This window comes from Artemia franciscana, chromosome 1, assembly GCF_032884065.1.
Source record: "Artemia franciscana chromosome 1, ASM3288406v1, whole genome shotgun sequence".
Classification (NCBI taxonomy): domain Eukaryota; kingdom Metazoa; phylum Arthropoda; class Branchiopoda; order Anostraca; family Artemiidae; genus Artemia; species Artemia franciscana.
Genome location: NC_088863.1, coordinates 66,627,917 through 66,649,897, shown reverse-complemented (window position 1 = coordinate 66,649,897; position 21,981 = coordinate 66,627,917). Strand labels below are relative to the sequence as shown.

Below are 21,981 nucleotides of genomic sequence, written 5' to 3'. Positions count from 1 at the left end.
CAAGCATCAGGCGCCTTCAACAGACTAACACCAATTTGGAGATGCAACAGATACTCACTTCGTTTAAAATTGCGCCTGTTCAACAGCAATGTGTTGTCTATATTGATGTACGCCAGTGAATGTTGGAAACTCAACCAACAACTTGAGAAACGTATCTTTGGAATCGAAAACATTTGCCTTCGAATGATCCTCAAAATCAGTTGGCATCAGAAAATTACCAATAGGGAAATCCGGCTGAAAACAAACCAGCCCATAGTGACCGAAGTTTTGAAGAAACGAAGATGGACATATTTGGGTCATGTTCTACGCATGCCTGAAGACCGACTGCCCTCAAGAGTGTATCAATGGCATCCTGAAGGAAGACGAAGACGAGGCCGACCAAAACACACACTGCGGAGGCAGTATGATTGGGACCTGAAAAAGGCAAACATTTCCCTCACTCCGCAATGGGAAGATATCACTGCAGCTGCGCAGCTTCGTGATGAATGGAGAGACTTTGTCGACGCCCTATGCGCCACCGATGGCTCAGGAGGATCTAAGGTCTAACCTTAGACCTTATCCTCCTTCTCTTTTAGACCTTAGGTCTAAGGTAACATAACAAACAAAGAAATCTTGAGCAAAACATTTAGTAAACAAACAATCCTTGTAACATAACAAACACCCGCATCTTGAGAAAAATACCCTCTTTTACGTTATAAGCACTAGCGTCTCAAAGAATCTCTAAAAAAAAGGTCAGGATCAGGATTCGAAGGGATATGGCGTGCTCGTATTTGTTGACACTATACTAAAGTTATCTGTATTTGTTTTCGTAAACATTTCCAGTATCTGATGTGAGGCATAATGATGGAGATGCAGCTTTGAGTGTATAGGAAGGTGGGAAGATCAGGTTGACTTAAAGCTTTTCACTTGAAGTTAACGAGTAGATATGAAGACACTGTTTATACCCACGTAATCGAAAAAGCATATCTGAATTATCTTAGGGACACCTTAGGGCGCAGAATTGAAAATTTCGTTTTTTGGGAGGATTCATGAGTAACATTTCTACGATTAAAGCTCCAATACGACTTATAATTCATGTACGGTGAGCAGCAGGTTAGATCAAAAGAAACCTTTTGCTTTTGGGCAGTCAAAATCAAGTGTCTGTATAGATTCGACTTATATTAAAAAATTCACACATTCACATATTTTTGGGTTGGGGGGGGGGGCAGAAAGACAACCGAACATTGAATTACGATCAAGGAAAATACTAAAACTGTATCAGGAATGTGCGTCTAGGTTATGAAGATAACACATTTGTTGTTTCTCAGGAAGATACTTAGTATTTGAAATGAAATGTTAAAAACTCTAGTGCCTTTGAATAGTATATTGCATAGGTAAGTAGTTTTAGTTTGTTCAGTAGTTTTTAGTTGTTTTTTTTTTTGTTGTGTTAAAATTATGGTAAGTTAAATTAACAGCCCAAAACTAAAATTGTTTTTGGATGGTGCAAAGAACACACTGGCCTTTATAAGGCTTAGGGGCGTTTAATTAACTTCTGTTTAAGTTCGACTTGATTATTCAATATGATTTGTATTCCTTTTAGGTCCTGGTCATTTATTGATCATTATTTTAACTAAACAATAATAACTATTTTATGATTATAGCCTTACGATAAAAAACTTTTTGGGAATAAAACTTTGTTCATTAATAATTGAAAAATGACAAATTTTATCCCTATATTGTTAATCATGCTCATACATGTAAGCAAAGCCAAAGACAAATTCACAAAAAGTGTATTTTTCTTTCTAGAGGAAAGAGTAAAGGGCATCGGAAACTATTGCTTAGGAATAGGACCGATTCTTTTCTTAAGTTTTCACAAAAGTTGCTATGGTGCTAAGCTTCATTCCTGTCCATAAATATCGCATGACAAGCTCTTGTGTTAAGATTAAATAAAATAAATTCAACTCACTCTACTATTGAGGAGATCTTGAACCCGCATCTTTGCATCTTGTCCAGCTTTGTTGCGAACAAGTAAACAAATAAATTTAATGTCTGGACATGTTCTCAGTAATTTTTCCAGTAAAATTTTACCAAGGAATCCGGTAGCTCCCGTGATGAAAATACTACGACCAGAATAAAAATCAACTACTTCTGATTGACATGGCATCTAGAAAAAAATGACGCATTAATTCGTGATATTTGTATTATAAAATGCTCATCTGATGACTTTGATTCTTTTTTTCTGGAATCGTACAACACATTCTCTATCTGCCAAAATTCCTAACATCCCATGAGTCAAGTAATGCGAAATTCTAACGGCTGACATAGTTACCTAAAATGCACACACAGATTTACAAAAACAAATCAGCTGTGAGAATTGTGATATACTAGACCAAGAATTTCGAACATGAAATCTATTTTGCGTTAACTTGATATTTGCCAAATAATAATTCTGCATTACTTATATATATTACTGTTCAAAGTTCATACTTGTCTGTCTCCCTCAGCCCCTTCGGCCGAATAAGCCTCACATAAGATAATTACAGATTGTAAAATGGTTTTATCCCGCTCTAAAATCTTTCTTGAATTCTGGATGTGTTTTCTTCCACTGGTTAAACTATTTTTATTAAACTCCAACAAGTTTATGTAAGTTTGTTATACTAAATGAGCTTTTTAACAAGGCTTTGACTTAATCTTAGACTGTTTGTTAGCAAAATTTTTTGAATTTTGAACAATAATCGATATTTCTTTTTAAATGCCAAATTTGACGTGTAAAAATTTGACATGTCACTCTGTGGAAATTTAAAGTCCAGGAAAAGTGGGAATAGGGCGAATTTAACTTCCTTGAAATTTAAAGATCTTGAGTTATCACTAAGTGAAAAAATGCCTTGGTGTTTAAAAAATCATGAAATAACTTGAGTTTCCAAATATATAAAGGATTTGTCTTGCAGAATTGTGGGATTTTTAAGTCTTATAAACGTCTGCTTAAAAAAGAAGTTATATTTGGTAAAAAAAAAAAGACTTAGACTTGTCAAAACGTTATAATTATACGTACAAGAAGCTGGAAACTGTGTAAACATTGAATTTTTTAAATTCAAAGTGTTTAGTTGTCAGCAGTCAATTAGGGTTTTGTTCTGTCATCACTTATGGATTATTTTGATGGACTATGTCTTAAGGTGTAAAAAGCCCATGGAGAACAATTTAACGAGCACAATAATTTAGGTCAATTTTAAAAGGATTTGGGAGTTCAGGGTGCAGTGGCAGGTCTGAAAATTAATGTTTATAGTTTGAAAAAGACTAAGTCGCTAAAACTCGGACAGACTGGGAGTAAAGATGAAGAGGCCATACTAGATAATGAGAAGATTGGATCAAGTGGACAGCGTCAATTGACTACAGAGTATTATTATTAGAGATTTGGAGTGCAGTAAAGATGTTAAAAATAGAATAGCCGAGACCCAGTGTATTTTCCCAAATGAAAACTTTTTAAAAAAAAAAAGGAAGATAAGTCTATGAACTAAGAATAAAATATTGGAATCTTCAGTGATGTGAAGTGTGTTAGTGTGATTTGGAGTGTGGGTGCTCTGAAAGGCGATTTCGTTAAAAAAAATCCCGTTCACACAGGTGTCAAGAGTCTCAGTCCCGGGCGTAATAATAGTCCAATTTGGATTAACTCACCAATAGCTAAAGCCCAGGTTTCATCCAATTACATCGAAGATTACTGGCAAGAAATTTGACAATAACTGGAGGATGAGCAAGAAGTACAGATATGGAACGGCATAAGATTTGTTCTTTTTTTAATCTAATTGTGCATATGGAGAAGAGAAAGTTTCTTTATGAGAAGACAGAGATATATAACAAGACTACTTTGATGGAGCAAAATGCATGGGAGGTGATGCTTGGGATATCCAGGCCTTTATTAGCTGCATTTTCAAATACTGCTTGGAATGCTTGCCAAGTAAAGCCAAGGAAGACAGTTTCAGGAAAAGGCAAATCTGGTATAACTCTTTTTAAGAATTGTATAGAGATGATATCATTTCCCTTGTTGATAGATTCCAGTTAAATTTCTTGCCATTAATATCCTATTTAATTGGTTAAAACCTAGTCTTAGGTTTTAGCCCACCCTTCGTTTTCTAGGGATTTTACCTAAAGATCAATTCTTGGGTGGGATATGGCCCATCATGATGGAGTTTTCAATTTGAATTTATAAAAAACGATTTGGCATAAAAATTAAGCTTTTAAATTGGCACTTAATATCTCTTGATGATATTCCTGTGCCCACCAAACGCTCGCTGAAATGACACAGAAATTTCTATTTTGGGTGGTATGTGACAATTATGATAGCATTGTCAATTTGTATTTCCACAAAAGGATTGAATAATGAATTTAACTTTCAAATGAACCCCTAAACAACTCTCTATAGCTTAATGTTGCACTAGCTTTCTCATTTTATTAGTAGACGATTTATTAATAAAACTAAGGGAGCCGGGAGGGAGAACATAGAAAAAGGGGAAAGGTAAACACAGGAAAAGGGTTGTCAACCTTGGAGATTAGTAACTTCTTATTCTTCTCATCCTTACCATTCTAGAGATTACACCCGATGTGCACTTTTTGGGTATCATATGGCTTTTTATGATGGCATTATCTATTCAAATTTACACAAATTATTAGATTAAAAAAGTGGCTTTTAAATGAACCCTTAAATAGCTCTTTAATATGTTCCAGTGCCCCACTAGTCGCGAAGAAAAAAAAAGAAACAGAAAAAGAGGATACGCCAGTGCTACCCTTGCAAAATGGGGATTTTTCCTGTGGTTCAATGTGGGGTGCTTTAGCTGTCGTGAGTAGGTCCTTCGACACTGACAATTTTAACGGTGTGCTATTCTTATGGATTTGACATCACCTTGGGGGCATTTTAGAGTAACCCCAATTTTAAAAACGTACTATTAACCTTTTGTTTACTATGGATCGTTGTTCACTCTTTATTAGTAGTAGTTCTCGCTTTAAACCTTTTACCAGTCCGTAATATCGCTTCAACTAAATATCAGTGATTTCAACTCTGAGAAGGCTGTGGTTTAATCTATAACATAATAAAACCCTTACTACCATCGCTACGACACTACAGACATGTGAATTATTCAATTTGGTAAAATTCACCAAAAAGTGGTGCTTTTCAGGCAAAATATTTTTTACATTCCTTCTTCTCCCACTTCGCTCCAACTAAATATCAGTGATTTCAACTCTGAGAAGGCTGTGGTTTAATCTATAACATAATTTGCTCATTTAACGGTAAAACCCTTACTACCATCGCTACGACACTACAGACATGTGAATTATTCAATTTGGTAAAATTCACCAAAAAGTGGTGCTTTTCAGGCAAAATATTTTTTACATTCCTTCTTCTCCCACTTCGCTCACACTATTTTCAGAAGGTTTTATTTTCCAAGAAGATGGGGATTTCGTTTGGGCTTGATAAATCCTCATTAATTAGATTTTTTGCTCTGAGTAAAAAATGTGTAGTCATTCCTTCGCCAAAGGAATATAACTTCCTATGGCGAAGGAATGCCAGAGGAAGCTGAGCTTCCCATATTCAGCTTCAAGGAAGCTGAATTGCAATGATCACTGACGCAGTTACAGTTTTCTTTTCTTTTTCAATGAAATTGGCTTGGGGAAGAAACGATGTAATCGGCCTGATAGGGTATTCTTAATCTCGATGCAAACAAAAATCTTTGGCAGAAACGATCAGCCCTCCCTTAGTCCTGTTGGTGCTTGATTCACTACTGTCTTATGCTAATACCTTCATCCGCCTTCATTAGTTAAAGTTACAACAGGAAGCGTTACCTATTTCTACTGATAATTTTCTTTTTTATGTAAAAGTTGACGAGACAACATTTTTGATAGAAGCAATAGCTCATGAAAACATCTGTTTGTCATCGTTATTACTTTTTGACCTTAAAAATTCCGTGTAGCCTACAGTGTGAAAGAGATATCGAATACATCAGCCTTTGTCTCAGAATCTGCAAGGTTTAAGAATTTATTAATAGATTAGTACACGTCGGGTTTTTTTTTTCACATGCCATAGTGATAATTGAAAAGTATTCTCATAGCCCGAAAGCAAAACAAATTCCCAGCAAGAAGTTCAAGCTGTAATTCAGTTTGAACTTAAAGAACTTAAATGAGAAGTGTTGACAGTGTTGCGTTTAATAAATGATTAAAGAAGATACCCCTAGTGATTTCTGAAATATAACCAGTCGACTGCAGTGGGGCTAAAAAAACGCCTCTACAGATATACCGATGATCTGCTTTATGTTCTTTAAACTAAATATTTCTGACTTTGCCAATTGCACATATATGGCCGTAACGGGGTTTAATTGTCAGAACATGTTTTATCCGTATTTCACCTGGACATGCTGTATATTGTTGAACTTAAAGTCTTGCAAGAACTTTTAAATCTGACCTGGGTCAAAACTCTTCACAACAATTTTTTATCCCAATTCCCAAATTTGACGATAGAAATGTGTTCTACTTGTTTTGAATGACAATCTTTCCAGGATTATTGATGGAATGATTCTAAGTGATTGTATGGTAATCATCAAAAGTTACACAGATGACATTAGAACAAGAGATAAGGCTTCTCTAGTGCCTCTGATGGCACAAAAGGGGTCAACATTTGTTGACGTTTCAGTTTCTTGGTCTTTTTTAAGCTAGAAATCGCAAACAAATCGCCCCACCTTATTACAACTGGATTTCAAACTCCATATTTTCGAGCAGAGATTGCTGAGCTACTTCAAATAATAGGTTGTAGCTTGAACGTCTAAAATTACAGACAGTAGATACGTAGACAGTAGACAGTAGATACGCATATATTTTTAACATATAGACTGGATTTGCGTCGAAGCTAATGTTCAAGTGTTTTGGAAGTTCTTGATCACAATTAAATAAAAAAAAACAAGTTTTTTTTTTACCTGAAAGTAAGGAGCGACATTAAAACTTAAAACGAACAGAAATTACTTCGTATATGAAAGGGGCTGCTTCCTCATTAATGCCTCGCTCTTTACGCTAAAGTTTGACTCTTTCTCTTAACTCTGCTTTTTAAAACAGTAAAAAACTTTAGCGTAAAGAGGGGGGCGTTGATGAGGAAGCAGCCCCTTTCATATACGAAGTAATTTCTGTTCATTTTAAGTTTTAATGTCGCTCCTTACTTTCAGCTAAAAAAAACTTGTTTTTTTTTTATTTAATTTCTGGACGTTTTTGAATTAATATATGTTTTAATCTTGGCTCTCCACCCATAAATAATTAAAACAAAATTTGCATATTAATTAATTGCAATTAATCGGAAGATTTTGAGGAAAAAGAAGCGAAGGAAGAGGCCTAGTAGCCCTCCAAGTTTTCGATTACTGAAAAAAGGAACTAGAACTTATAATTTTTTACAAACGTTTTCATTGGTAAAAAATATACATAACTTACGAAAACTTACGTAACGAACTTCTATATTCGTATGTTTTTATTGCGTATATGAGGGGGTTCAACCCTCGGCGATACCTCCCTCTTTACACTAAAGCTTAGATTGTGACCCCATTCTTTAAGAATGACCTCTGAATCACAAAGGCCGTAGAATAAATAGTTGAAATTACTAAAAATACTTTAGCGGAAAGAGTGAGGTATAACGAGGAGGTAAACCCCTCATATGTGTAATAATTTTTGTTCGTTTTAAGTTTTAATGCTGCTCCATACTTTCAGTAGGCAAAACTTTTCATATTTATTTTTTCCCTTGTTTTTTCAAATAAAGCTAGAAAATCCTGTGCCCCCTTCATTGAAATTCTCTTTAACCATGAGAAGTCTCTCCATGGAAATATACTCCCACGTAACCCCACCCCCCTCAACTCTCCCCCGTAAACCAAAAAAATACCCCTAAAAACGTCTGTACACTTCCCAGTAACCATTACTATATGTAAACACAGGTCAAAGTTTTCAACTTGCAGCCCCTCCCACGGGGACTGCGGGGGAGTAAGTCGCCCCTTAAGACATAGATATTAGGTTTTTCGCCTATGGTGAATAAAATGGCTATCTCAGAATTTTGATTTGGTGACTATGGGGAAAAATGAGCATGGGACGGGGCCTAGGTCCCCTCCAATTTTTTTGGTCACTTAAAAAGGTCACTAGAACTTTTAATTTCCGTTAGAATGAGCCCTCTCGCAAGATTCTAGGACCACTCAGTCGATACGATCACCCCTGGAAAAAAAAACAAAAAAAAAAGAGAGAAAGAAAACAAATAAACACGCATCCGTGATCTGTCTTCTGGCAAAAAATGCGAAATTCCACATTTTTGTAGGTAGGAGCTTGAAACTTCTACAATAAGGTTCTCTGATACGCTGAATCTGATGGTGTGATTTTCGTTAAGATTGTATGATTTTATTGGGTGTTTCTCCCTATTTTCTAAACTGAGACAAATTTTCTCAGGCTCGTAACTTTTGATGGGTAACTTTTTAACTGATCTTGATGAAACTTGTAAATTTAAATTAATCATTAAAATGCGATTCTTTTGATCTAACTATTGGTATCAAAATTCCATTTTTTAGAGTTTCGGTTACTATTGAGCCGGGTCGCTCCTTACTACAGTTCGTTACCACGAACTGTTTGATAAAGCTTTATTTATGCAGAAGTCAAATTAAAGCAATGAGTAATTTCTAGTTTAAGGTTTTTTGACCTTATGGTCACATGTCAAAGGCTAACTAAAAAAAGGAAAAAAAATCGAATGAAAGTTTTACTTTATACCTGCACGAGACACATTAATAACTCAATTGAAAATACCCTGACTGGTGACATCTCCGCATATGTCGGAGATTATACAAAACTAACCCTTTGCTTGCCAAGAAAAAAAAACAGAAAAAAAACAACAAGCCAACGCATTAGAAACAAGAATGTACTAAGAGTACATTACTCGTCTTAGGACGAGAAAATACCCTAAAGGATATAATGCTTCAACTGCATTTAAATATTATATTTGTTTTTCTGCTTCCATTTATACACTAGTCTCTTATGATCCTACCAAAATGCATAAACAGCATTATCATTATAATTATGTCTAAAAGAGGCTATAAAACAACAATTTTCGGATATTTTCAATTTTCTATATAGAAATCTCATTATTCCATGTATTTAGTACTGTGTAAAACTATAAACAATTTTTCACTTTTAAGTTGTCAAAAAGTTATTCTCTTCTCGTTGTTTTAAATTAATTTTGGAAGGTTTTTTGTTGCCAAAACTTCAAGTTTTTCAACATTTCCCATTTCAATATCAATTTTTTTTTCAACATTCCGAAACACTTCGGAATGTGTTTTTTTTTAACATTAAAACAACATGTTGAAAACAACTTTCAACATTAAAATTTGAAAGATGAAAATCCCCCTCAATATTCCCTGAAAGCAGTCACAAATACATGTATTAGCAGTTGCAACCAGTAACAGTCAAAATTGCAAGTTGTCGCAGTTGGAAGCAGTCATAGTTGCAGATGGAACCAGTCTAATTTGCAGCCGCATAGTAGCAATAGTAGTAGTGGCCATGAAAGTTTTAAATTAATACCCTTACCATTTCCCAAGATATTGCAGATAGTTTTTTTTTTTTTATAAAAGAATACAAATAGTTTCTTTTGATTTAGCTCAATAAAGCCCTAACAATTTTCCGAGATTTTGCCTCCATCCCTTAGCTTTCTTAGACATATCAAGGATCAAACACTCCCAAACTTCTTAATGATATGTTCTGCATTTAAAAAATGGAAGAATTATGTATAATTATTTATGATTTATATTCCTTGCCCCGTAGGCTGCAAGATTAGCACCCCAGAGGCTTACCTATAAGAATGAATATTTCGATAAAAATTGCCTTTTAGAATATCTATCAGTGTTAAGGAGAGAATCTAAAAGGGGGAGAGAGGGGATGGCTGCCCATCATTTCTCTTTCCACATACCTCCAAACATGGCTTTAAAATTTTAACTTAACGCCCTTTGTCGTTCCTTAGACATTGCTGTTGAGTCATTTCAAAAGCCCCCTGCAAGTAGCGTGCTTTGATTTTGTTTGATACCGCTCTCGAAATTTTCTTAAAGTTGTATCTTAATGTCCTTAGCTTTTTTGGAGACTTGGAATAAAGCATGTCACCTTTCCCCAAAAATCAGCCTTTTATATAAACATTGGTCCACTGATTTAACTTACAGCACATGTCCCATAGGCTATGGGTGTTAAGTCATAACTTAATGGAGGCAAAGTTATTTGACTTAGCCAACTATTTTGAATGATATGGCTGTTCCAAAATTTTTATCACATATCTTTGGAGGGAAGGCAGCTTTGGAGGAAGAAGATCAGCCCCATACAGTTTGTTTTATTGGGTTCAGCATCCCTCTCCAAAGCTTTGAGGTGCTATGTTATCCCTAAAGGCATAGTTATTTGAGTTATCGACTATTTTGAACAAGATATATATTTCAAATTTTTTTTCAAAATTTTTGAAAGGACTATGGCTAAAAAAGCATGGGCGGGTCTTCCAGCCACTTCTCAACATCCCTCCAACAATGTTCTGAAAGTTTCAACTCAAAACTCTCAGCTGTTCTTAAAACATTGCAGATCCTCGATTTTGATCCCCGTATAGATTGATCCTTTGACCGTTTTTTATTCTCGCAGATCCTCGTAACACATGCCCTTTTTTGCCTTTTTTTCCAATAAAGACCCTTAAATGTAAACAATGCAAAATTGCATAATTTATAGCCCGTCCCAAAGACTGGCAGGAGGTGCGACAACCCTAGAGTTATTTGGCGCAGTTATTTAGCATTCAAATTATTTTGAACAAAATGGCTAAATCTAAGTTTTGATCTGATGCATTTGCGGAAAACAGGGTTTGGGGGAGGGAAAGGCCGGCTGGCCTTTGATTACTTCTAACTCATAACAAGGGCACTACAACTTTCTATTTACATATCGAGTTTAACTGACCACCCAATCGATAAGAACCTTATATGTTAAAAGTTGCATACAGTAAGAAACTTGCATAGCTTCCATGCCGTTCCCCAGGTGCTGGGGGGGGGGCTCCGTCCCGAAGCCTCGTTATTTGGACTTTGGACTATTTTGGAAAAAAATTTACTATCCTGAAATTTTGACCGAATGGTTTTGGGGGGAAAAGGGAGTGGGAGGGGGTGGTTCAATGGACTGTTAAAACAGGATCTAGAACTTTTGATTTTGAATCGAATGAGTCCCCTCCAAAGTTTATGCTACCACCCCATTCACTAATACCTTACATGTTAGTAATGGGCAAATTAGACAAGTTACAGCTCTTGTCTCTGGGGCTGGGGAGATTTGTCAATGACTGAGTCACAATTATCGGATTTTGAAACTTCTTGAAAAAAAAGAAGCTTCTTCTTGAAACCCACATGTAACTATGGAGGACACACACATGGGGTGCTACTTAAAGACAATGCAAACGTGGGCTGTTACATAATACTTTAAGAGATTTCATTTTCTTTCAATATGTTTTTCTTCTCTCTCAGGGAACCTTTATAGTCTAAAGATTTTCGGTCCCTTTTTGGATTTGAAAAGCAAAGGGATACCATGGAATGGACCGCAAGACAATAATTTGATGTCCTTCCTAATATTATGATTTAGGGGATACTTTCTACATGATAAGATATTGCACGCAAGGAAAACCCCCTGTTCCCGCTAACTAGAATGATTGAAAGGATTGCGTGTTCCCATATGGATGCAATATTTGCGATACCGGGGGATCGATAACTAGAAATTGCTTAGATTTGATGTGCTCCTGCATGTTAAGTAATGTCTGTTTCTTTATTGGAACTTAAATGAGCTATCAGAGATGAAATAAAAGTGATAAATCATTATGGCTAGAAATATGATCAATATATAGATATATGATCACCTTCATATATGATCAAAAGTCTTTCATTTCCTCTTTACTACAGATAATTTAGCATTTACATTAGAGGCAATCTTTAAGGACCATGCCTATGTGCATAGGCTGCAAGATGTTACATAGCATTGGCCTTAGATAATGCGTAAATTATTACGTTATACAATTTTATCCAAAAAAAAACAAGAGATCTAAACGACGAAGGCTTTTGAACATGCAAGTTTTATTAATGAAAACTAATTTACATGCATCATTTAAACACAGAAAAATGCAATTAAAACGAAAAAAAACGTAAAAAAAAGTTTATGAAGAATAAAATATAAACTAAAAGAACCAGGAATTAAAGAAAGGTGGAACCCTAGCAAACAATTCTAGAGGGAACTTTGTTATTAGAAATAAATTTAAGCCATACTAGAGTTATTTCTAAAAGATATTAATGAAAATCCATTGTTTGTATTGCTCTATTAGACGCAACTACAAGAAAAAGAGGCAGAGTTTTGCATTCAGCTATTTCTGAGAAGTTTTAACAGAAACACTGCATTTCTTATTGCTAAGACTATTCGTATTCACCCTACAGTGACAATATGTGGCTGGCCTACCTTCTAGAGACCAATTGCAGAGGGGAGGGTTGTTATCATATTGATTCATATTAAGAGTTATTTCCTAGAGGTCTTAATAAAAATGCCACCCATTGCTCTAGTAGACGCACTTGCAAGAAAAAGATATATTTTTTTGTATTCGGCTAGTTCTGCGAGATTTTAATGAAAATATCATGTTTTGAACCAAGACGATGCATACTCACACCACCGTGACAATATATGGCTGGTCCACACTAACAAGCAATTCAACAGGGGGAGGTTCGTTATTAGAAATTAATTTAACCCATATTAGAGTTACTTCTGAGAGGTCTTAATGGAAATGTCACGTTTCTTTGAACCAGTACTAAGCATATTCATGCCACCGTGACGATTTGTGGATAGCCCATTCTATCAAGCAATACCAGAGGGGGGATGGTTGTTATTAGATATAAATTAGAACCATATTAACAGTTATTTCCGAGAGGTCTTAATGAAAATGCCTCATTTCACTGACTAGGTGTTAGGTGTCAGTCCTCTCGCCACCGAAAAATTGTTTCAACACCACCCTACCTTAACTTTAAGCTGCACAACATGTTATTCCATGCACTTCATGCCACCGTGGCAATATATGGCTGGCCCCTGGGCAGCTTTAGCACCTCCTCATTTTTCCTAAGACATTTTCTAGATATTTTCTTTTTAACGCTATGATTTAAATCCACAGGTTTGCGTTTTTGCACGCCCCGCTCCCACCGTGATGCCCCATGTCACTTCACACCAACGCGCCACTCTCATTCTGGCCCTCTGATACCCTCTGGTATCCCCTAATCATTCCTATTACATTTGCCAGATATTTGTACGATAAAAATATTATTTAAATCCAATGCTTAATTTTTTCACCACCCAATCCTCCTTGATAAACCATCTTAATTCGCGCTCCTGTGCCACACCACGACTGGCCCTCTGGCATCCTCTAGCAGCCCCTTATCATTCCTAAACACATTTTCCAGATTATCTAAAAAATGATTTAAATCCAATGCTTCGTCTTTTTGCAAGCCACCAACAGCGTGATATACCATGTCAATTAACACTACCATGTAGCACTATCACTGGATCTATGGCACTCTTTGGTACTCCTTCATCATTCTTAAGACATTTCGCGTATATTTTCTTGTTAAAAATCAGGCATCAATTTATGTGGTTTGTTTTCACTAGCCATCCTTGACATGTCACACTACTTCAATTCACACCACCCTGCCATACTATGACTGCCCCTCTAGCACCCTCTAGAACCCCCTTGGTGTTACTAAGACATTTTCCACGCCAGTATCACGCCACCGTACAACACTATGACTGATCCTCTGGCACACTATGGCTCTCCTAATCATTCCTAAGACATTTTTCAGATATCAGAAACAAATTTATATCCAGTTACAGCCCCCTCCCCACTTCTGGCCCCTTGTTGTAACGGTTCCATCTACGATAATGCTGGCTTCAACCCTGGTCAATTAAGTTTGACACGGTTTATTCACTGAATTTTCCTAAGGATTAAAAGGCTTAGCTAGTTGATTATAAAGTTTTAACAGATGAATTAAATTTGACGTGGTTTATTCAGTGAGTTTTCCCAAGGATGAAAAGTTTTAATTCTTTTTATTATAAAGTTTGAACTGATGAATCAAATTTCACGTGGTTTATTCATTGACTTTTCTTAAGGATTATAGGTTTAACTTTGTTTATTATAAAGTTTGAAGAGATGAATTAAATTTTAAACGGTTTATTCCCTGAATTTTTCCAAAGGACTAAAACGCTTAACTCTGTTCATTATAAAATTTGAACAGATGAATTAAATTTTTCGGTTTAGTCAGTGAATATTCCTAAGGACTAACAGCTTTAACTTTTTTGATTATTTAGTTTGAACAAATAAATTAAATTTAGTGTGGTTTATTCATTGAATATCCTAGGGACTAAAATGTTTAACTCTACTGTTTAACTTTAAACTCTAAAAGGTTAACTAAAAGGTTATATTATGAAGTTTGAACAGAAAAATTAAATTTGACGTGGTTTATTCCTTGAATTTTCTTCGGCTAACTCTGTTTATTCCTTGAATTAAAACGGCTAACTCTGTCGAGTATAAAGTTTGAACACATGAATTCAATCTGGTACGGTTTATTCCTTTATTTTCCTAAGGACTAAAAGGTTTAACTCTGAATTGGACACGGTCTATTCCATGGAATTCTTCTAAGTACTAAATTTTTTGAACAGATGAATTGAATTTGACACGGTATATTCATTAAATCTTCCCAAGGACTAACAGGTTTAACTCTGTTGAGTATAAGGTTTCAACTGATGAATTAAATTTAACGTTGTTTATTCAGTGAATTTCCCCAAGAATGAATAGCTTTAACTCGGTTAATTAAAAAGATTGAGCATATGAATTGAATTTCTGAATTTCACATGGTTTATCCTTTGAAGTTTCCTAACGACTAAAAAGATTAACACGGCTGAGTATAAAATTTGAACCGAAGGGTTAAATTTGACATGGTTCATTCATTGAATTTTCCTAAGGACTAAAAGGTTTAACTCTGTTGGTTATAAGGTTTGAAAAGACGAATTAAATTTGTCACAGTTTATTCCTTGAATTTTCTAAGGAATGAAAGGATTAACTCTGTTAAGTAAAAGTTTGAACTGATTAATTAAATTTCTTTGTGGTTTATTTAAGAAATTTTCCCCAAGAATGAATAGATTTAACTCTGTTGATTACAAAGTTCGAAGAGATAAATAAAATTTGACACGGCTTATTTCTTGATTTTTCCTAAAGATTAAACCTATTTAACTCTGTTGAGTATAGATTTTTGAACTGGTGAATTATATTCGATCAGGTCTATTCAGCAGATTTTTGCAAGTATGAATAGTTTTAGCTCTGTTGATTACAGAGCTTGAACAGATGAACTAAATACCATCTGTGAGCCCGGTAACAGTATCCATATCCGAAAATTCCTGTTCTTGTATCTCTGAGTTTTCAAAAAAGCATTCTAAACGTTGGCGGTGCTAGCGTACCCAAGAAAAAATAATGGAAACATATGAAAGTATTGCAATTGGTCATTTCTTATTGAAATAATAACACATACTATGTTAGATGTTATTAATATCATCAAAAATTTTAATGTTTTGAATCCTTTCCATAAAATTATTCATCATATTTTCTCTTGACATAGTACTTATACCATTTTGGTCTCTACACTGCTCTTGACATGGTTTCAGACATAGGCTGAATATGAGTTTTGTCCTTGGTATTATCGGATTTATTGTCTGTATCCCTTGTTAAAATATCGATGGTAGTAGTAATGTTTGCTGGCGCTTTGGTTTTCATCGATTCATCTTTATATTGCTTCGTGATAATATTTGCCAATGCTCCTTTTTATTTTTCCTTCAATTTTACCGTCTAGTGCTACATTGTTTTTATATAGTTCGCGGTTATGGCACATAAACAATGTATGTATTATAACACTGGTAAAAGAGTATGCCTTTCTTTTTTTGACCTTCCTTTGAATGCTCATACTCGAAAGACGGCGATGTTTTATTAAAAGCTAAGGTAATGCCCGCTGAATGAGGAAGAAAGTGCCCCTCTTTCTCAACTAATAGTTTTAGGCTTGCATTCTCTTAGAGTGGTACCATCTCTGGATATCTCACTCTTCCATATCCACCTCCATAAGAATTGAATTTTTTCGATACTCTTAATGGATCGAATCTCTCAATGTCATGGCAATGCACGCATACATTCCCATTACCTATATTAAAGATAGCGTCGTCAGAGGAATCCTATAGCGTTGCCTCTGATTTGAGAGTAACGAATAGGTCAAACATGTCCCAGTATTAGTGTAAGTAAGAAGTAACTAGGGTTAACAGCAATCGAAACTTTAAATAATGGATGCATTTTCAACTTAAAATTTTCTAACTCTCTCTTTTGATAAATTTAGAATTATGTCTGAGGGGTATGCATTTTGTGTAATATTCCACATTATATTCAAATACTTAGAAGCATAAAGGTGGAGACGCGGCGGGGTTGGATCAAAGCGGTGCTTGGAAAATTCTCAAGAAGAGGAAGTACAAGTGCTACCTTATTTACCGAAACTTTAATAGGAATATTTTTCCTTTTCTTGTTATGTACGTTTTTCATGTTTTTTATCCATCATCCTCTTTCCCAGAAGTCCTCACACCTTGCCCCATTTTTCACGCCTGTAGTAAAAGACAACAATGTCAAAATGTGTTTAAAAAAACTGTAATAATGATGAGCTAATAGTTGATTTTTAATATTTCTGAACTTCTCCTCTCCCTCCTTAATAAACTCTAGTGGCCAGAACGCTTAGGAATGACTACTGATCTAGGAACATTGTTATGCAAGTCTTTAAGTTGAATATAAATAGATCAAACTGTAAGTTAGCTGCGACTCGGCTCAGTATTAAAAAAACTAAAACTAAATGTTCATAATCAACAGATACTTCAAAAGAATCAGCTTATTATTCAGATTCCAAATATAAAAGATTCATCAAGTTTAGCACTACTTATCAAAAGTTATGAGCCTGAGAAAATTAAAGGAATCTTAAAGAAAATAACACCATCAGATTCAGCATACCAGAGAATCCTACTCTAGAAGCTTCAAACTCCTGTTTGCAAAAATTTGGAATTATGCTATTTTTGCCAGAAGCGTGTTTATTTAGTGATGCGTGTTTATTTGTTGTTTTTTTTTCAGAGAGGATTTTATCGAAATAATGGTACTGGAAGATCGGGAGATGGTGCATTCAAACGGAAATTAAAAGGTGTAGTGCACTTTTTATGTGATTAAACAGATTAGAAGGCAGCTGGGATCCCTCCAATACCAATTTATTTACCAAGATTATTTGATCATAATTTTTAGATTGTTATTGTTTTCGGTATATTTGAAAGATCAAATAACAATGTCTTTAGGTGAATTATGAAATTCGCCCATTGTTTCTGTATAGTATTTGTTATCGGGAAGTATACAGACATTTCTCGGTGAGGGATATGCTTGAGGTAGATTTCTATAGGGAGCATCTTCCTTGGGGAGGACATTTCTGGGGGCTGAATATTCCAGGGAAAATGCTACACTGGGGGAATATGACATATTTACTATAAGAAATTCTTTTTAATTGTTTTACATTATCTTTGCTAAATTTTTCATGTGAAAATGCTCTGGGGGAATTATCAAGAGGCTTTTTCGCCTGTTTTCAGTTCCGGGAAATAATAAAAGAGGAATTCCTGGAGTTATCGAGAAACCGATTTTAAATGTCCTATCCAAATGAAAGAATACGTAGAAAAGTTTTCAAGCTGACTCGGCCGCAAACAATTTTACAGGGAGGGGGATTCTCATCGAGCATTAAACTGTCTGGAGGGAATTTGACGGGAAAGGGGCGTGTACTTTACGTTGGATAAAAGTTCTACTGAACAGTTTTCCGTGGGGGGGGGGGTATATTTCACAGAGGGTGAGCAAGATTTACCGGCATTAGCCTACTTTAAAAACCAACATAAATTATTCCATATATGTAGGATTGCCCCTTCCTCAATATCTTGCTCTTTACGTTAAAGTTCGACTTCTAGTCAAAATTTTTAAAGAGCGTCTGCTGAAACAAAGGGGCCACTTAATTAGAATGGGAAGCTCTTTTAAGGTGCTAACAGCTTTAGTGTAGAGTAAGGTATTGAACAGGGGGTAACCCTTCATATAGGCATAAATCTGCCAAAATTAATATGGAAATTCTGTCTTAATTTGTCATGTACAGTAAGCCAAATTCGAACCTACATTACGAAGAGAAATTATTCCATATATGAAAGGGGTTTTCCCTGCTCAACTCCTCGCTCTTGACGCTAAATTTCTTATTCTTTTAAAAAGCAAAGTTGTGACAAAGAGTCAAACTTTAGTGTAAAGAGTGAGGGCTTGATGGACAGCTTCTTTCATATACAGAATAGCTTCTGTTTGTTTTCAGTTTTAATATCGATCCTTACTTTCAGTTTAAAAAACTTTTTTTATTATTTAATGGCTTTAAAGGAGGAGAGTAGTAGCCTCCCTTACATTTAACAGAGCTTTGAACCAAACAATTAGTAGTAAGAAACTGCAAGTGAAAAGTAACCCTTGTCAAAGGAACAAAGTTTTGGTTAAAATAACTTTGGTCCGAGTTTTAAATTTTGAAACTCTAAGAAACGAACCTAGAAACGAAATTATTTATCATTTATGTTAATTCTAAATGTATAAAAAAAATAATTACAAAGTCGCTGCTTGTGGAATTAGCACACTACGATTTGTATAGACTTTGAAATTAATATTTGACCATAACCTAAAAAAAAATACGATATTGATGGAAATCATTTTATACAAATTTCCGCAATCGTGATAATTCTCCAGCCATATTTGATAAAATATGAAATATAGGCCTATTAGTTTTATAGAGTGTTGATTATAGTTGTAATCGTCTGTTGTCATTGGTGTTAGATTATCAAAATATTCTTCATTTGAATGCATACTTAAGCATCTTTTGTATTTTTAAAGTGACAAACAAGATAAAACCCACAAGAGTTAGTATTAGTGTAGCATTTAGGCCCGCACAAATTCTCGGCTCGTCGAGTAAAAATGCTAAAAAATACTGAAGTTGTATTTGTTTAGTCTTCTAGGCTATTTAGCTGATTTTAGAAGCATTTCTTAAAGCTTCATTTACACTTTTAAACCCCATTCAGACATTGAAAAATGCCTTTTGTCTAGAATAAAGCATATCTTTGTAGCCAGAGTTAAGAGGCATATCAGGCAGCACTTTCATCTTTTTTTCGACTTAGAGACAAAGAGTCTCGGAAGCGGTGATTATGTTTAGAAAAAGCGTCGAGTTGGGAATTAAATGGAATGACGAATTAAATATTTATTTGTTCTTATTTTATTTCTATCCAGAAAGAGCCTGTTAAATTATGGAAGGTTCTTTATTTCTGTAACAAATTTACCAGATTTTTATGGGCGGGAGCGGGAAACGCTAACAATGCGAAAACTTTGGGCAAACAACGTTAAAGACCAAAAAATATTCTCAGGATTAAAAATGGTAAACTACTCACTTTTAAATAAAATGTTGAATTTCAGTAAATTAAATTATCCAGTTTTTTGTCCTTATAGTTTTAAGTTTTGAATCGCTACCATAAGTTAAGACTGATCGGTTGAACAATCTAAATACCCGGTAAAGGAGAGAGCAATAAAGCTATAGATTAGACTGTCTCTCAAGGCTAAGGTCATTTGAATGTAAAATATTTAATGATAATAATGACAACATTAAATAGAAAACTAAGTTTGATTTAAACAGCTTTATGAAGATTCAGATGCCAATTTTTATGCAACCGTTGAAATCTTCAAGTGAAATGCAACTGAACAAATTCAACGAAGCACACTAGCACTTATAATTTTGGTGCTTTCAGAGTTCAGTAAGGAGTTTCAATTATAAAATTGTGTCTTAAAATTAGTTTTATTTCATTAAAACTTACTGAGCTGCAATTCATTCCTCTTACAAAGAGAAAATTTTCTACCAATACCGCGTTTAACAGAGCAGAATTTTTTTTCTTATTCTACAATAAACCACAATCATAGGCAGAGCAATAGCACTGACTAAGTAAAGAGCGATATGGGCACAATGTATTTTTTTTTTTTGGTTTTAGACTAGAGCACTTCGTATCGAACAGTTTGTCGTAAAACTTCGAAAATTGCACATTCGATTGAAGATTGAAAGGGCTAGTGCCCTTTTAATAGTCAAAAATACTTAGAGGGGAATAACCCCCTCCCACACCCATTACTGAGTTAGCCATTTTGTTCAAAGTATTTTAAAGGCCCAAAAATTATGTCTTTGAGGATAACAACCCTTCCCCCAGCCATCAGGAGAAGGGTCGCAAGTTAAGCCCTTGGGAAATATAGGTTTATATAGAAAGACTGATCATACGAACTTCGGAGAATCAGCAGTTCTAGTTCCCTTTTAAGACTAAGATCAATCGCAGGGTGGATACCCCCCATCACACACCTCGTGTTTTCCGGAAATCTATCTGATAGAAATTTTGAGGTCATTTTATGTCGGCGAAACTTCGAGAAAGGCTCATTTGACAGGAAATTGAAAGGCTAGTGCCCTTTTTAATAAGTGAAAGTGATTGGAAGGCAACAAGCCCCCCCCCCCCTCCCAACGCCAATTAATTCCCAAAACAGATCCAATTAAAATCTAGAAAAAGCTATTTTGTTCAGCGTACTTGAAAGGTCTGGACATTATAGATTGAGGATGACACCTCATGGTGTCATCCTCATATGGGGGGCTGAGGGCCCCCCATAGCCCTCAGCGCAAGGGTTGCCGTTTATGTCCCAATGGTGTATAAGGTTTTTTCTGCATAATATGGTCATAATAACGTCGGAACGGACTCATTTGATAGGAAATCAGATGTTCTAGAGTAGTGAAGGGGACAGTATTTTAAAAAGAGCCCTATCCCTTGGAATCCCAGTCCTGACACTTTTTTTTAATATTTCTTCAAGACGAAGGTGTTATTAATTTTTTTCAAGACGTGGGGTTTGTTACAAAATAGGGAATATTTTCTTCAAGACATTGACGTTTTTTGAGACACTTTTTTACGACACGTTTCTCATGACGTTTTAAGACATTTCAAGACATTTCAAGACAATTTTTCCTCCAGACTTTTTTCAAGATGTTTCAAGACGTTTTAAGACATTTTTCTCAAGACATTTTCTTCAAGATTTATTTAGTTTTTACGTAATAGGAAATGTTTACCAAGATGTTTGATGCCCCCACTTGTAACTGAGGAGGGCACACACGTGGGGTGTTACATTATGACGATGTACACGTGGGATGCTAAGTAACTCTTTAAGATGTTTTTTCCTTCAAGGCATTTTCTACTTTTCCCCTGGGAACCTTTATAATCCAAAGAGTTTTGTCCACTTTTGGAATTGACAGAGGTTCTCCCTCCACGGAATGGAGCAACCGACAGCTGGATCAAGAAGGTCTATCTAATATTATAATTTGTGGAATACTTTCTAATGGAAACGTTTCAATGAAGCTATGGATAACATATTCTCTGTCTCTGAAATAATAGAAATGTGGGGAGAAATTCTATTACTGGATGTTGTTTACATTTGACATGCGCCTGCTCGTTTAGTAATACTTCAAATGGTATTTTCAGATAATTCTGGGGATTATTCTTGGCCCATTTTTTAGTAGTAGTCTTTTACTTTATTGGAACTTCAATGTGCTATCAGAGATGAGATAAAATAAAGAGTATCATAGTGGCTGGAATATGGTAAACCTATATATTCAATCAAAAGTTTTTTCGTTTCCTCTTAACTACATAAGATATCAAACTTATATTAGATGCAATCTTGAACTACCATACCTGCGTACAACGGCTAGAAGATGCTTAAATTACATTAGTGAAACATACTGAAGTTTTATCCTGGAATAAGAAATCTAAATAATAAAAGAACATACTAGTTTTATTAAT

General features: G+C 35.1%; 1 protein-coding gene across 1 annotated transcript in view; it reads right to left on the bottom strand.

The window, feature by feature from the left end:
* LOC136033074 (putative fatty acyl-CoA reductase CG5065) overlaps positions 1-19,678 on the bottom strand; it is an 87,628-nt gene extending 67,950 nt beyond the window's left edge. Inside the window, exons 1-2 of the mRNA XM_065713676.1 lie at positions 19,558-19,678; positions 1,946-2,143 (exon numbers count right to left, since the gene is read on the bottom strand). Coding sequence (XP_065569748.1) covers positions 1,946-2,143 — 198 coding nt within the window. The 5' untranslated portion in view covers positions 19,558-19,678. The remainder of the gene's footprint in view (positions 1-1,945; positions 2,144-19,557) is intronic.
* Positions 19,679-21,981: the final 2,303 nt, after the last annotated feature.